Below are 17,039 nucleotides of genomic sequence, written 5' to 3'. Positions count from 1 at the left end.
TTCTTCATTCCTTTCTGAAGATGAGCTTTCATTTGGTATTCTTTCTCTTTAGCTTGTAGAATTTCTGTTAGTATTTTGTTACAGTGCAGTTCTGTCGGTAACAAATGCAGCATTTCTTTAATCTGAAAAGGACTTTATTTCACCTTCATTTTTGGAATATCTATTTATTTAGTATAGAATTCTAGGTTGACATTGCTTTCTCTCTCAGCACATTAAGGAGGCCAGTCCATTGTCTTCTGACCTGTGCTTCTGATGAGGCATGAGCCTTCACTGGTATCTCTGTTTTCCTGCGTGGAATGTATTCCACCAGATCTGTCCAACCTGGCTGCTTTTATAATATTTATCTTTATCATTGTTTTGTTTGTTGTTGTTTAGCAATTTGAATAATAGGCCAAGGTATACTTTTCTCCGTTTTTATTCTCCTTCAGATCCTCTGAGTTTCTGGAATCTGTATGTTGATGTTGTATTAGTTATCCACCATGGCAGAACAAATTATCCTAAAACTTCACGGCTTAAGACAACGTTTATGATCTATGTTTCTGTGTGTCAAGAATCTGGGCAGAGCTTAACATGAGAGTCTGGCCCTGAGTCCCCCGCCCAGTTGCACCCAGAATGCTGGCAACGACTGCAGCTATCTCAGTGCTTGACGGGGGAAGGACTGGCTTCCATGCTCACTCATGTGGTTGGTCGTTAGCAGCAGTCTGCTCCTTGCCAGTGGATGGACTGAGAACCCTGGCTATTCACTGGTCTTGGCTGATGGTCAGCTTCAATTCCTTGCCACATGACCCTTGCCCCAGGACAGCTCGCAACGTGGCAGATTGCTTTATCAAAACCAGTCTCAGAGAGAGTTGCAAGGAAATCAGAAATCACAGTCTTTTGTGACTTAATGTCAGAAGTGACTCTCGTCCCTCTGACCATGTTCTATTCATTTAAAGCAAGTCACAAGGTCCAGGTGGCAATCAAAAGGAGGAAATGACACACTGGTGTGAAAAACAGGCAGTGTGGATCACGGGGGGCCATCTTGGAGATTTACTACTGCAGACATTTATTAAACAAATTTGAGAAATGTTCAGCCATTGTTTCTTCAAAATTTTTTGCCTCATTTTGTATCCTATCCTTCAGGGACTCTAATTTCTTACTTGTTAAATCACTGATATCTTCTCACAATCCATAAAGTTTCTGTTAATTTTTCTTCCAATCTTCCCCCATTCACCCTGTCTGCCATGTTCTTCAGATGAACTAATTTCTAGTAAGTTGTCTTCAGGTTCATTGAGAATTCATTCTGCTGTATCTTATATTCTAGTCCATCCAGTGAAGTTTTCACTTCAGACGTTATGCTTTCCTATTCCAAATTTTATTTGCTTTTTAATTACAGTTCTCACTTATCTGCTTATCTCACTTGTCTCACTTATCTGGTTATTTTTAGCTTTTTGTCTTCAGCATGTTTATAATAGTTGCTTTAAGTTTTTGCCTATTAGTCAAACATAAGTGTTCCAGGGTCTATTTCTAATAACTACTATTATTTTTCTTGACTTTGGATAAATTTTACTCTTTTTTGGAAAATGCAATAGTTGTTATAATGTTCTGAACATTATGGGTCATACAGTGTTGAGACTCTGGATTCTGTTATCATTATCTGAAGATTTTCTCTTGTTTTCATGGACAGTTAAATCACAGCCCTAACATAATAAATGGTGGAGTTTTGGTTTCATGCTACCTCAGGGTGGGTATACATCCATTGTGCTCTTCGTTCCCAGTCACATGCAGTTCTGGGACACATTCTTTGCTATAAAGACATGGATCTTCTGTCATTTCTATGAGAACCAAGGAGGTTTACAAGCCTTTCTCAGTTAATGAGACTTAAACTCCTAATTCTGTCTCTGCTCTGGTAGTAGCCAGTGAAATGTTCTGGGAGCTTGTTCAGTTGTTGAGCTGTCGCTCTCTGCTTGATTCCCAGAAACTTGCCCTGTGCATATGCTGTTCAGGGCAGTCACGGCCCTGCAGGGAGTAGATATAGTGAACTCCGCCCCAGGTAGTTTTCTCCTTTAGGGGACTTCCACTCCCTTCTCAATCCCTGGAGCCAAAATAATCTAGTATTCTCTGGGAGTGCTAACCACCTCAGGGCATGTGGTTTGGTAAGTACCCTCTTGGGTAAAAAGCATGTAAACATCTTATGTCACCCATTTAAATTCCCTTCTTTAAGAATCAAAGTCCCTCAGCCTTGGCAGGTTCTGCCTACATTTGGTTGTTCTCCACTTTCTTCAACTAGGTGTTTTTATAAATATATTTCTTCAGATTATAAATATATTAGAAGAAGGTTAACTCTATGCAAGCTACATCACCATGAGCAAAATTTAATATGAGAAGCTTCAAAATCTTATTTTTACTTATTTATTTAAAATGTTTTTATTTATTTCTGAGAGAGAGAGACAGTGTGAGCAGAGGAGGGTCAGAGAGAGAGGGAGACACAGAATCTGAAACAGGCTCCAGGCTCTGAGCTAGCTGTCAGCACAGAGCCCGACACGGGGCTGGAACCCACGAACTGTGAGATCATGACGTGAGCTGAAGTCGGATGCTTAACTTACTGAGCCACCCAGGTGCCTCTCAAAATCTTATTTTTAAAAATTATTATTTTTGAGAGAGAAAGAGAGCAAACACAGTGGGGAGGGCAGATGGAGAAGGAGAGAGAGAATCTTAAGTAGGCTCCACACCCAGCATAGAACACAATATGGGGCTTGATCCCACAACACTGAGACCATGACCTGAATCAAAATCAAGTTGGACATTTGACAGGTTGAGCCACACGAGGTGCCCCTAAAAATTATTTTTGATGAATAATATGTTATAGAGGCATTAGAGAAATTTGGTGATTCAGTTAGGTTTTTTTTTTCCTGGTAAGCATTGCCATTAACATTTTATTTGCACTTTAAAATACACTATAATTGTGTAGGCATTGTGTGTGTGTGTGTGTGTGTGTGTGTGTGTGTGTGTGTGTGAAGGCAGTGAGGAAAAGAGTGCCTTCCAAAGGAAGTAGATATTCTTCAAAATTGGAGTTTGAGCGAGAAAGACAATATTCTATGAAACATGTAACACTAAAAATAGAATCGTGGCTCCACACAGATACCTCCTATTAGAGTATTCTAAAACAATCTGTTTTGAAATATACTGTAGTCTTGATGGTTGTCAAATAAATACATAGAGTATCCTATAATTCAAAATGTGAGCTCAATTAACAACGGACTGATTACTGAAATTAATGTAGATTCTGTAACCAAATCAATCACATTTACAGCCAGATTGACTACTAGTATTTTTAAAAATAATTCTTGAGGCGCCTAGATGGCTTAGTCAGTTGAGCCTCCGACTTCAGCTCAGGTCATGATATCATGGGATCGTGGGTTTGAGCCCTGCATTGGGCTCTGTGCTGACAGCTCAGAGCCTGGAGCCTGCTTTGGATTCTCTGTCTCCCTCTCTCTCTTTGCTTCTCTCCCACTCACACCCTCTCTCTCAAAAATAAACAAATGTTAAAAACTTTTTTCTTGAATAATTCTTATGTACAAATCCAGGTGCTTCGTGATGTAAAACATGCATATGGTATATTGAAATGTGAATAGGAAAATTTAAAAATGTTTCATTTCACAATAAAGCCAATGTACATTTCAACTCTAATCTCAAATATAATAAATATATATATATTTTTTTTAATTTTCAAAGGCAAACATACACATAAGACTTCTTTTCTACTTAAAAGAGTATTTCAGGTTCAGTTTTCAAATCCCTAAATGTTTTAGATTTCCTTTTTCGAGACATGATAAATAGACTATTAGTTCTTCATGGCATGATTGTCCTTAAACAAAATTTAAAAACTACATGTTCAAATAATAGTGAGACTTATGTTTAAAGGTTTTAGAGGCCAATTATTGAAGAAATGTGCTTTAGTAATTAATGGCTGTAAATATATTTTGAGAAAAATAGACTTCTTAACCATACTAAATTTTAAAGAGAATGATAACTGACTTACAATGAAGAGGAAGCATGAAACGGATGTCTCTGTTTCATCCTACTACAAAAATAAAATGTAATGATTTGTGGTCTGTTACCAAAAAACTCAAATAAATAGATATTGGCCTTAACATTTAGGATTCAGACTGATTGTAACACATTTCATCAAAACATACCTTTATCTAATTTCTTCACTGTACTAATCTGTTCAGTATCTGCCTTGCTCTGCTGTATGCTCTGAGTGATTCATTTTTAAAAATAAACTTTATTTCAGGGCGCCTGGGTGGCTCTGTCAGTTAAGTGTCTGACTTTGGCTCAGGTCATGATCTCAGGTTCACGAGTCTGAGCTCTGCCTCGGGCTCTGCACTGATAGCTGGGAGCCTGGACCTGCTTCAGATTCTGTGTCTCCCTCTCTCTCTGCCCCTCTCCTGATCCTGCTGTCTCAATCTCTCTCTTTCAAAACTAAATAATAAACATTTAAAAAAATTAAAAAAAATAGCCTTTATTTTGCATAAGGAAATCGTATGGCAATCACCATTCATTCCGGTCAGCGTCGCAGTTGCAATAATACTGAGAATCAATGCAGTTCCCTTCTAATCCACAAGTACACTTCTGAGGGTCAGGCAAAGAACCTCCCCAGTACTTCTGTGTTTCATTGGTTCTTCCAACCCACCAACTCAGAGGGCTTCCGTCTGAAAGAAGAACATGAGAAATGTGACATCGGCTCCAGACCCCACTGCCCTCCACGCCAGTCCCTCCCCTTCCTTCCCAAATCAGTCAGAAGAGCGAAAGGAGGAAAAGAAAGGTCGGTCTGATGTAGTGATATTCCAAACACGGCTATTGATGGCATTTCCTTAGGAAAGCTTCTAGAGTATATTTTATTATTTAAGCTTAAATGGTCAATATATTTTTCTTTAAGGAGAAAAGAAACCAGCAGTTCCTATTTAATTCAGGCATGACAGATGTGGTTTATCTATACCATAGAATACTACATGGCAATGAGAAAGAATGAAACCTGGCCATGTGTAGCAACATGGATGGACCTTGAGGGTGTTATGCTGAGTGAAATAAGTCAGGCAGAGAAGGACAAATATCATATGTTTGCACGTATAGGAGGATTAGGAGGAACTTAACTGAGGACCATGGGGGAGAAGAAGGGGGGAAATGGTGGGGGAAAGGGAGAGAGGCAAACCATGAGAGACTCTTTAATGCTGAGAACAAACTAAGACTGATGGGTGTGGGGGGGAGGGGGGAGATGGGCATGGAGGAGGGCACTTGTGGGGATGAGCACTGGCTGTTATATGGAAACCAACCTGACAATAAACTATTTGTAAGAAAAAAAAATTGTTTTGAGAGGAGTTCACATATGTAATTTCTTTAAAAACAATTTTTGAAACAAGAGGGCATCAAAGTAAAAACCCTAGTAATTAAGGTATCAGAAGCAAAATGATTTGAGATCATGAAATGCCTATTTAAACACTATGGAATGTTATGGAAAGTCAGTGATTGATCTCAATACATTTATTAATTAAAAAACACATTTGCTGTTTAAACACTAGGCATGGTATAGCACCCCCTCATTATGATTTAGGATCTATTTGGGCGGAGGTGGGGTTTTTTTTCTCTTCCATTTAATGGCTTGGCTATTTATTTGGAGACTACAGAAGTAACACTGAAAGATCTTTATGCCCGAAGCAAACACTACACTCAAAAACAAAGTTTCCCGTAGCCAAATGCATTGCTTTCTATGATGAATGTGCAGCTTCCAGCTCCTTCTCAGAGTTACGACTAAACATGATGCCAAAGAACTAGAGCAAAGAATAGACAGAACATTCAGGTGAGGAATGCAGGCAATCTGTCTTCGCAAAAAACAATAGGTCGAGAGGAAAAATCATAGTCTTTGAGAATCAGGGCATGAGAAGAAAGTGACATCATATCAGTCCGCTCCTCAAAGGTGTTAGATCATTTTTCTGTTGACTTTCAAAACTTTTAAGTTATTGCCATGAGCCCTATTGAAAACATGGGACTCGTACTAATTTCTCCCTTATTTACAAATGTCGGTGCTCGTTACAACTACTATTTGATCAAATCTTTAGTAAGGTCGACAACCTCTCTCCCAGTGTTACTTCACATACCAGCCCCTACCATGCCCAAAAACTCAAGTTAACTGGAACTTTGTGTTTTGGATAAAGACATTAAAATCAAGATTTTTCATCTTTTTTTAACTGCACAATTAACTTATCAATGGAAGGTGAAGCCAACTTGAAATATTTAACAGATATATTTCAATATACTGCTTAAACATTATGTGTTCATAGATTAAAAGAAAATAAGTTATTTCTAAATATTGAATAATATTTTCACTGATCTTCCTTGAAACCACTGACTGTTTTAAAGTACCAAGGACATGTGGTTTCCTTTAAGACTTTTTGAAGTGTCCTAAAGAATTTAAATAAGTATAGGAAAGAATGAAGAAAATCATGAGAAATTCTAAGTTAAGTTAAAATTCCAAATGATCATGTATCCACATTGATCATCTTTTCAATGTGCTGAGTCACAGCTCCACAGCTTGCTGAAAATTTATTTTCATACACATCTCACTTTATTCATCCACAATTACGGCACCATTATTACTTGAAACTGCTCTACCTTCAAGATCGAAAACTGTAAATATAGCTTGTCTGACACCACCTTCCTGTTCTTCCCATGTATTTCTTATTGTGAACTCAAAATTCAAATTGTTCTATTTTCAAAATCAAGTTCACTCCATATGAATTCTAGGGTGATGAGCTAGACGAAAATCTGTGTATTTAACAAGTATCATCATCCTTTGTTCTAAGGCCTCCTAGAATTTTTCTTTACTAGTGGCTCTCAAGCTTGGGTGAAACAGCCAGAAGTATGGGCACCACTGGCCACGAAGGTAGGGGTTTCTTCACGCGCAATATTGTCTTTACTCTGGGTGGCACTTGCTCACCAACCCCTTGAGGATTTTGTTTTCTGTTTCTTTCAGAGCTTGGCTGACTTGTGACTTTGATGTTTGTCTTTCCTTTTGTCTTTCTTTTCTAGTTTTTTTTAATGATTTTTTTAAATTTATTTCTAGGAGAGAGAGAGAGACAGCGTGAGCAGGGGAGGGTCAAAGAGAGAGGGAGTCACAGACTGAAACAGGCTCCAGGCTCTGAGCTGGCAGTCAGCACAGAGCCCGAAGCGGGGCTCGAACCTATGAACCATGAGATCATGACCTAAGCGGAAGTTGGACGCTCAACCGACTAAGCCACCCAGGCGCCCCTTGTCTTTCTTTTCTAGTTAGGCAACTCAGTTCATTTTGTTGCGTCTCATTCATTTACCCATCCATAAATAAGGTTCTCATTGTTAGTGTACACATCCATATTTGCTTATCTATGTTTTTAGATTCTAAGATCAATATTTAGCAACAATGAACAATCAGTTGCATACTAAACTGCTATGTTAACTATAACCGTGATGGACCATAGAGCTGAGAAGAGAGAAGCTCTCTTCAGGCACTTTATATGTGCTGTGTTATGTCACCCAATTCTCGCCACAGCCTGTGAGGCTGGTATTGCTGGCCCCATATTACAGAAGAGAAAGATTCACCTAGCCAAGCTCTATACTTAATCAATGAGAGCCCTGGAATTTGAACTGATATCTCTCCCTGCCTTTAAGTCTTATGCTCTTTGCACTATACTATCTGTTGGTCATTCACAAATGGGACTGAGGTTTCAGTTGGGGGGGGGGGGCAGGATGTGAGAGGAGACCAGCAATATGGGAAGGGTTGGTGCGGGTAAACGGCCAAATGAGGACATTCTGAAATAGAGGAAGGAGGAAAAGGAGGACAGGGTGTGAAGCGAGGCATAAGGGAAAGAATAATCCGGTTGTATTACGTGGGTGGAGAGTAAGTAACATTGCTGCTTAGCTAGAAACAACAAGTTCAAATGTCATCCCAAGAGTTCAAAACCCTGGGGCACCTGGGTGGCTCAGGTAGTTACGCTGCCAACTCTTGATTTGGGCTCAGGTCACGATCCCATGGTTCACAAGACCCAGCACCATGTGAAGCTCTGTGCTGACTCTGCAGAGCCTGCTTAGGAATTTCTCTCTCTCTCTCTCTCTCTTTCTGTCCCTCCCCAGCTCTCAGCTTGTGCTCTCTCCAAATAAAAAAATGAACTTTAAAAAAAAAAGGGTTCAAAATCTTTCTGCTTGATCCATACGACAAAGGATACTTACATATGAAATGAATGTCTTTTAAAATTCTTATCATGCTCTCCAGACCTCTCTTAAGATAACAAACAGGGGTGAACATTCACAAGTGGCTTCACTGTAGAGATGTCTCAGGATCTTCTCTAATTTCTAAAGAAGAATGTACCTCGCTATTGCTCCTAGAAAACAGTGTGTCGGGGAATGGCACGGGTCAGACAAGAGTGTGTTCTGGACAGACAGCAAAGAGGAAGGCCTGGAGCTTCGTACGTAGAAAAGTGTCGTGATGGAAGCGGTGTTTCTCAAAGCTTCATTCCCTTCATAAAGATTAATATCTACGTGACGCCTCAGGTGACGAGAAGCTATGAGAGATGCCTAGGGGAGGCCAGCCGGAAAGCGCCTGCAGGAATGCAAGCAGCAGGTCGCGAAGGCAGGAGTGGTGGCCCCACATCCTGTCACATAATGAGATGTTCTAACAGGAAAACAAAACCAAAACCAGAATTTAAGAGCAGACTGGTTATGAAAAGTAGAAACAGAAGAAAGAGTTAAAAGATGGTTTTCTGATTTCCTATTTAAACTGCTGAATAAACTGTTTTCAGCAGCCTATTCTAATTTTCAATTTTACCCAGAGGCTAACTGCCAACAATCCATGACAAAGAGTCACACGGCACAGTCACTTTGAGAAAAGCGAGTCATATTTTCATTAGCTCTTTTCCATGATAAGACAAACCCAATGTGTGTCACCTGCCCTTTCTAAGGGGTAAACACTGAGCAGTCACGGAGGATCAGAACGAAGCCCCTTTCTGTAGAGTTATCTGATGCGGGCCAGCAAGAGACTCCAAAGGCAATCGAGGTTTTGAACAAAGCTCAGTGTAAATTGACCTTGCTCTTTCTTCGGGCACAAGCATTGCTGTGACTTCCAGACTGTGACCCGTTTGCTAAGTACACAGGGGGTAGACACTCTTCTGCGGCTCTATGCCACCTCCTTGGCATAATTCAAACCCTCAGGGGCTGGTTAAGTAAAGCGCACTGTGCCAGGGGCATGGATGCCTCAGTTTCCTCACCTTGTTGATTGGCAAGCCGTGACTTCTTGCAGTAGTAGGTAAGCTCCTGTTCGCAGTGCTCCGCCAGGTTGATGGTGGCCTGGAGCTGCTCCATGCTGGCCACGTACTCGAAAAACCCAGCGTACGGTTTCTCTGGGTTAGTATTTCTGACTCTCGTTAGGTCAGAGCCATTGTGTCGTATGACGGTCCATGCAGTTTCTTGTATGCGGAAATGGGGAAGAAAGAGAGGAGACCATCACTAGTCTGCAAAAGTTAAAATAAATAAAGAAAATCAAAATCACCTTTTATCTGAGTCAAATTGTTCTAGTTATCAAACCTCTCTGAGAGGTAGAATCAACACAAATGGGTTCTTAAAATGTTTAAATTATAGTAAAGTGACTCTTTTCCCTGAAGTTTGTATGATTGCCCTGCTATTTTACTTTGTCATATAATTTAACCAGAAAATGTTTATGGTGAAAAATATTAAGAAAACGAATTATTAAAATTTGCGGCACATTTCATTTCACCGAATCCAATATTCTGTTTTTTAAAGATACATTGTAATTTTATTTTAAAAAAGAAAAAAAAAACCCTGCCTATTTTAACTATCAAACATTGTTGACTATTGACACACCCTGAATTCAGGGATGTTATAATGTAAAAAAAGGTGTATCTGTGAATTTCTGAAATATTTATAGTATATGATATACGTGATGATTTTCTACTCTTAAAAATCATTCCTGTTACTAGCAAAAAAAAAAAAAAAAGGTCAAATTTTTATGGGCTGTATACATATTGTATACATATTATACATTATTATATATATATATATATATCTCCAGACAACATTTATTTTTTTTTTTACAAATAGTTTATTGTCAAATTAGTTTCTACATAACACTCAGTGCTCATCCCCAAAGTGCCCTCCTTCATGCCCATCCCCCCCTCCCCCCCACATCCATCAGTCCTCAGTTTTTGTCAGCATTCAAGAGTCTCTCATGGTTTGCCTCTCTCCCTTTCCCCCACCATTTCCGCCCTTCTTCTCCCCCTTGGTCCTCCGTCAAGTTCCTCCTAATCCTCCTATACGTGCAAACATATGGTATTTGTCCTTCTCTGCCTGACTTATTTCGCTCAGCATAACACCCTCAAGGTCCATCCATGTTGCTACACATGGCCAGATTTCATTGTTTCTCATTGCCATGTAGTATTCCATGGTATAGATAAACCACATCTTCTTGATCCATTCATCTGTTGATGGACACTTAGGCTCTTTCCATGTTTTAGCTATTGTGGAGAGTGCTGCTATGAACATTGGGGTACATGTGCTCCTATGCCTCAGCATTTCTGTATCCCTTGGGTAAATTCCTAGCAGTGCTATTGCTGGGTCATAAGGGAGTTCTATTGTTAGTTTCCTGAGGAACCTCCACACTGTTTTCCAGAGGGGCTGTACCAGTTTACATTCCCACCAACAGTGCAGGAGGGTGCCCGTTTCTCCACATCCTCGCCAGCATCTAGAGTTCTCTGATTTGCTCATTTTAGCCACTCTGACTGGCGTGAGGTGGTATCTCAGTGTGGTTTTGATTTGTATTTCCCTGATGAGGAGGGATGCTGAGCATCGTTTCATGTGTCCAGACAACATTTAATTATGAGTGCCCATCTATTTCTTTTTAAATCAAATTTTAAATACTCATTTTGGTATTGTGTGATGTGTATAGTTATGGAATGCAATAGGATGTTACTTTCTTGAGCTGAACACATCTGATACAGCATCAGCAACTCAACTAAAATAAAAAATAAGATATCTTTGAGTCCCTGCTAGAGCAATCCCTATTGACACTTGGATGTCTATAAACATTACCATCATAATGATTACCAAAATTATGAAATGAAATAAAAATCCTACAATGTTTGTAACAGAAGATAGACATATTGTGTCTAGCCTTCAACCTTCCCAGAAACTGACTTCACATTATATTTACTGTGATAGATACAGGCGCAAGAGCAGATTAATCCAAAGTCCTCTGATTTAATAGGTAAGAAAGAGATTGGAGGTTGTCAAAACTCCGCTATCTATGTGCCATTAAGTCATATAACTCTTCTGTATTACAGAGGACGATTCCAAATTGGAGGAAACAGTAGGTAGAATTTCCTCCTCTCTCTTTAGCTAATACATTCACATGGATCGGCAATCAAAACAAGGTAAGAAATTTCACTGCCATCCCTCTCCAGGTCACCAGAATTTTCAATAGAAAGGCCTGTCTGCTAAATAACACGTGAGGCAACTCTGACAGCCTTATTGCCTTCCATGGGAGAGTGTATCATTATCTCGCTTGGAAACAATAGCCGTTACTTTTATTTCTGCTTTGCATTGCAGCTCACCATCCAGCTTGATCGGTAAATTACTTTCCTTAAAGAGGACATGATGTATAAGCTAATGAAATGAATTATGGATGGCCAGACAGTGACACAGTATAGAGATCGTCAGGATATTAAGAGTTGCAGATCTGGAGTAGATGTGCCCTTAAGAAAGTCAGGTAAAATCACAGCCTCCATTTCCAAATTTAGAAAATAAAGTGGCAGAATATAGGAGACAATATCGTAAGTCTGAAACTCTATTTTTTAGCCAACCCAACCTTTGCTATTAGAGGTTTATGATGATTGGGGCGCCTGGGTGGCTCAGTCGGTTAAGCATCTGACTCTTGATTTGGCTCAGGTCATGATCTCATGGTTTGTGGGATTGAGCTCTGCTTTGCCTGCTTGGGAGACTCTCTCTCCTTCTCTCTCTGTCCCTCCCTCACTCTTGTGTGTTCGCTTGCACTCTCTCTCAAAATAAAAAAATAATCTTTAAGAAAAAAAAAGAAATTTATGATCATTAGCCAAGCAAATCCACTAAGCTAGCCTCCACTGGACTCTGCTTTCATTGTTCAGCAAACATTCTTCTTTCCTTGAGGCGAATCAATGGACAGCACGAGGAAGTTCGACTCTGGCTGAGTAGCTGCCAAAGGAACAGGACAATATGTCTGCTTGAAGCCTTTGTCTCTTTGCCTTTTGGCTCACCCAGAGAGGGGCTTCCCTAGCACTTAGCATCCACTGGGTCACAGTAAACACATGATTCCAAAGGGCTTTTAGGTGTTGGAAGAAATCCAAGGCCATGGTGCACAACAATCCTTTGAAGGACCATGCACAGAAATGTTTCCTTTTGAAATACTAAAATTTCAGTGTTATGGTAGTTTCTTTAAGTGATTTCATTCTTTTAAAATATTATTTATTTATTTTGAGAGGAGGAGAGGGGCAGGGAGAGGGATAAAGAGGATCCCAAGCAGGCTCTGCACCGTCAGCACAGAGCCTGACGTGGGGCTTGAACTCGCGAACCATGAGATCACAACTTGAGCCAAAATCAAGAATCAGATGCTTAACGGACTGAGCCACTTAGGTGTTGCTGATTTCATTTTTCAATAAAAAGTGCTACAAAGCATGAAGTTCAACAGATTCTGCGTTTATGAGACAACCTAGACTTCCAGAGCGAAACAGAGACAAAACCACCACCATGAGCAATAAGAAAATGGGTGCCTGGCAGTCATGCTCCAGATCTCACGGGCTTTGCAAACAGGGGACTCTCAGAGCTGTTAACCCAGAGCCCCTCTACTGCTCTTTCAGACATGATTGTACCACCTGATGTTTAGAAATTGCAGCTGTTAAGGACACAGACTTTATCACAGTTTGTAGCTCAGCATTTTGTGAGTTATTCTATGGGGCTTTTCCACCCGCCTGGAGGCTCCCTGAGAAGAGCGATCGTTTCTGATTTGCCAAGCACCGAATCTGCAGCACACAGCACGGTGGCTGGCACAACGGGCCCCAGCAGACATTAGTTACAGAACTGAGGGAGTAAACCCACGAGCGAATCAGAAACAATATTCTGTCCCGACTAGAGTATACCCGTTAGGTTCTACCGTGGCCGTCTTTCCTTGCCTCTTAGGTGTTTTAGAACTTTGTAAATTGTAAACTGATAGGTTTGCAAAAGAAGAAGTCTGACACTGCGGAGCGCATGAGATGTTATCCTACTTGTAAGTTAACTAGTTATCTTGCCTCCTGTGTGAATTCCAATCACTTATCTCTATCTGTCTGCTTAGGTCTAGATTTAGACAGATGGATGAAGAGGGGCACTTACAGACACAGGATCTTTGGATCAGGGGCCATCGGCTCACAGAAGATCTTAGCGGCACCTATGTCCTACAGCCCAATTTCCTGTGGGCCGATACAGAGCACGCCCGCACATGCCAGGTCTACACCATGAGGGGAAACCCCCAAAGTAGGGGCCTTGGAGGTTACGGGCGATGACTGGCACATCTTCTCCTCCCCTCCATAGAGGGAGAGAGGAATTCCGGTTCTGGAATACAACAGATCTCTGAGGACAGGCACCAGTCCACAGGTTTTTTATGACCTTTAGAGTGCAGGAAATGCATCTGGGGGAGATTAGCCTTCTAAATCTCTCAAGAGAAATTCACTATCTCTAACTCCCAAGACATATTCATATGAAATTATCCTTTAACACAGGCTTCCAGATCTAATTGGTTAATTAAGTCTTACATATTTGCTTAGCAAGCAAAGCATTGTTTTCCTTACAACAAGTAACGTTTGTCCATATACATGCAAAGTCCACGTGGCAGAGGTTCAATGGACTCCCCTTTTCTTCCTCCATCTGCACATCAATTTCAATATTACCAGTGTTCCCAGAGGTCTGTTCTTTGCGTTCTCCTTTGAATTAGTTGTAACATCTTGCCAGTTTCCTCATTAGTAATGTGTTAAAATCTTTACAATGTGTTCTTTAGCTTTTATTTTTATATCTGCCTAAGAGTCATGATTGTACATATATTTTTAAAATTATCGTCTACCAAAGGCAAAGAGAGTTAAGTTGTTGCGGTAAGGAGACGCAGGGACAGGAGTAAGGAAAGACGGCTGAAATGGGCAGCAGATCTATGAAATTTAATAAATATACTTAAAAAATTGAAAGGCAGTTTGGGTCCACCGGTGTTTCTCCCCGAAGAGATTTCTCACATATAAATTGTATGTAAAGCACCTGAGTAATTAAGAACTTGATTTATCTTAGGCTGGCTGCTATTTTTCAGGGAGATAACAGTGTAAAGAAAAAATGTGCCATTGAAGCAACACACTTGCAGAGCTTGTGTTCCTTCAGGATTAACAGCAGAGGGTGACAGAAGTGATGAAAAGCTGTGAGGTCAGGTAGGAAGTGCTGTGTTCAGGAAAGCCTCGGAGATGAAAGGGAAGAATGGCTAGTGTTTTGTAGCAAAACTGGATGGAAACAAGACTGCACCCGAATGACGGTAGCTGGTTATTAACTCTCAGGGCTAACAAGAAGGCCTCATTGTTGAAATCCCTAAAGTAAAAATAATTTTGTTGTTGTAAATCTAATGACTCTCCCCCCTTCCCAGGGGATGGTCTCAGGAGCCCCGATCTCAGAGCTTGTTTAGAGGGCAGAGGTCCAGGCCTTGGTCTTGAAATTGACTGAGTCAGTGAACCTAAATTCAGGAGTCGTGGTGGTGGTGCAGAGAGAAAGAATGAGGTTAAGCCATGGAATTAGCATTATCATAAAAGTTTAAAAGCTCCAGCTCAAGCGCTCATCAACTGCTCCTCACTGAAACAATTGTCCTTACAATGCAATGTTTGATAATGAGAAACAACACTTTGAGTAAAGCTATTTCATTGTAGAAAAAGCAGTGGATTTAAGGGCACCTGGGTGGCTCAGTGCATCTGACTTTGGTTGAGGTCATGATATCACGGTTCATGGGTTCGAGCCCCACGTCGGGGACTGTGCTGACAGCTTGGAGCCCGGAGCCTACTTTGGATTCTGTGTCTCCCTCTCTCTCTGCCCCTCTCCCACTCACACTCTGTATCTCTCTCTCAAAAATAAAAAAAAATAAAAAAAAAAAAGAAAGAAAAGAAAAAGTGGATTTAGTGTAGAAGAGCCATGTCCATTTCTATAGGGACAGCCACTGGGATTCCTATTATCATGTCTACTTATTTTTAAATTTTATTTATAGTACTCTGTTTAGAAATAATTTTCAGCCTTTAACATAGTTTGGGAAATTATCCATTCAAATGAAGTTTCCTTTGTAGTTTTTAGCTTGTAACGCTTAAAGGTATTTAAATCCACGTGGACTCATTTGTTTGACAACCATTCTAAACTAATAACTGGATTTTTTTAAGTTACCCATTTGCGAGTTACTGATTCAACATTTTGTCTTGTTTTTATAATTGTTAATACTTGATTTATAGAATGAGAGGATATGTTATTGGCTACAAGCAATGAGACATTGATAGAACACAGCCTTTTCTAGGGGAAAAATGTTCAGACTGGGAGAAAGGAGACAAGGTTTTAGTCCCTGATTGCTCCCTAATGATTCTTTAGCTTGTCTTACCCAACCTCCCTGCTTTCCTCATTTGCAAAACCAGATCAATAGGGAACATTTCAAGCTGTAACATTATTTTTCACTGGTTGTTACATTCTGGGATTGTCACTTTAGCGTGAATGTATTTCAATATTCTGGGGCTTCTGAAGACACTTAGCTGACTCCTAACTGGATTATCTGTATCTCTGCTCTGAACGGCTTGTTTTTCAAACGGCTTTAAATGTTGTGAACGCCCTCTTCAGCATCAACATTTCCTGATCGTTTTGCTGAAGCAAAATTAACCTGTGTGTGTATGCATATACATATTTCCTTCACGTCTCTCAGAGTTGTTATAGAGCTAGCATGAGACTTCACTGACTACGATAAGGCATGTAACTGGTAAAGTAATATGATGAGGTAAATGTTGATTTAATAGAAATGGAATAATTTGTTCAGTAAAATGCAGCTGATAATTTTCTTATCATTCGGATAATATAAGTGCATGTTATAAGTGGCCTAAAAATTTTGGAATTTTTATCCATACAAAGATAATATATGTATGTATGTGTATACATTCAATCCTCACTATGTGCAGATCCTCATTATCTGGAAATCGCCTACTGATTAAAATTTATTTGTACCCCCGAATCATGACTCCAGGCCCTCTTGTACATCTACAGACATGTACACAGCAGCAAAAAGCTTGAGTTGCCCAATCTACATGCATCCATATGAAGCTAAACTGGGCAATACTCTCCTTGTTTTAGCTCTCATACTGGGAAGAAGTATCTTACTTATGGTCTATTCAGTGCCATGTTTTTTCCATGTCTATGCTTTTTCTTTACTTTAAAAAAATTTTTTTAAATGTTTTATTTATTTCTGAGAGATAGAGAAGCAGTGTGAGCAGGGGAGGGTCAGAGAGAGACGGAGACACAGAATCTGAAGCAGGCTCCAGGCTCTGAGCTAGCTGTCAGCACAGAGCCCGACACAGGGACATGAGCTCATGACCTGAGCCGAAGTCAGACGCTTAGCCAACTGAGACACCTAGGTAACCCCATTTCTATGCTTTTTCTTGATGATTTCACTGTTTCATATCACCTTGGGGCACCTGGGTGGCTCAGTCAGTTCAGCTTCCAACTTCAGCTCAAGTCATGATCTCACGGTTTGTGAGTTCAAGACCTGCATCAGGCTCTGAGCTGTCAGGACAGAATCTTCTTTGGATTCTGACACTCCTCTGCGCTCCCCAACCCCCTCTCATAAATAAATAAACATTAAAAATTTTGTTAGAATAAACTTTGCTGAGGTATGAGTTACAGTGCTGCTGGTTGTGAGTTCAATGTTAATGAATTAACAGTATGTATTAAGTAAGGTGTCTTTA

At 40.2% G+C, this 17,039-nt stretch overlaps 1 protein-coding gene across 3 annotated transcripts in view; it reads right to left on the bottom strand.

The window, feature by feature from the left end:
• CNTNAP4 (contactin associated protein family member 4) overlaps positions 1-17,039 on the bottom strand; it is a 252,739-nt gene that overhangs the window by 58,307 nt on the left and 177,393 nt on the right. For all 3 annotated transcript variants that reach the window (XM_039227582.1, XM_039227589.1, XM_039227596.1), the window contains 2 exons: positions 9,276-9,473; positions 4,538-4,694 (listed from right to left, as the gene is read on the bottom strand). In XM_039227582.1, the coding sequence (XP_039083513.1) occupies positions 4,538-4,694; positions 9,276-9,473 (355 nt within the window). The remainder of the gene's footprint in view (positions 1-4,537; positions 4,695-9,275; positions 9,474-17,039) is intronic.

Source organism: Hyaena hyaena, unplaced genomic scaffold, assembly GCF_003009895.1.
Source record: "Hyaena hyaena isolate Hyena2069 unplaced genomic scaffold, ASM300989v1 scaffold_1, whole genome shotgun sequence".
Lineage (NCBI taxonomy): Eukaryota > Metazoa > Chordata > Mammalia > Carnivora > Hyaenidae > Hyaena > Hyaena hyaena.
Note: the sequence above shows the minus strand (reverse complement) of the source record. Positions and strands in the feature narration are given on the sequence as shown.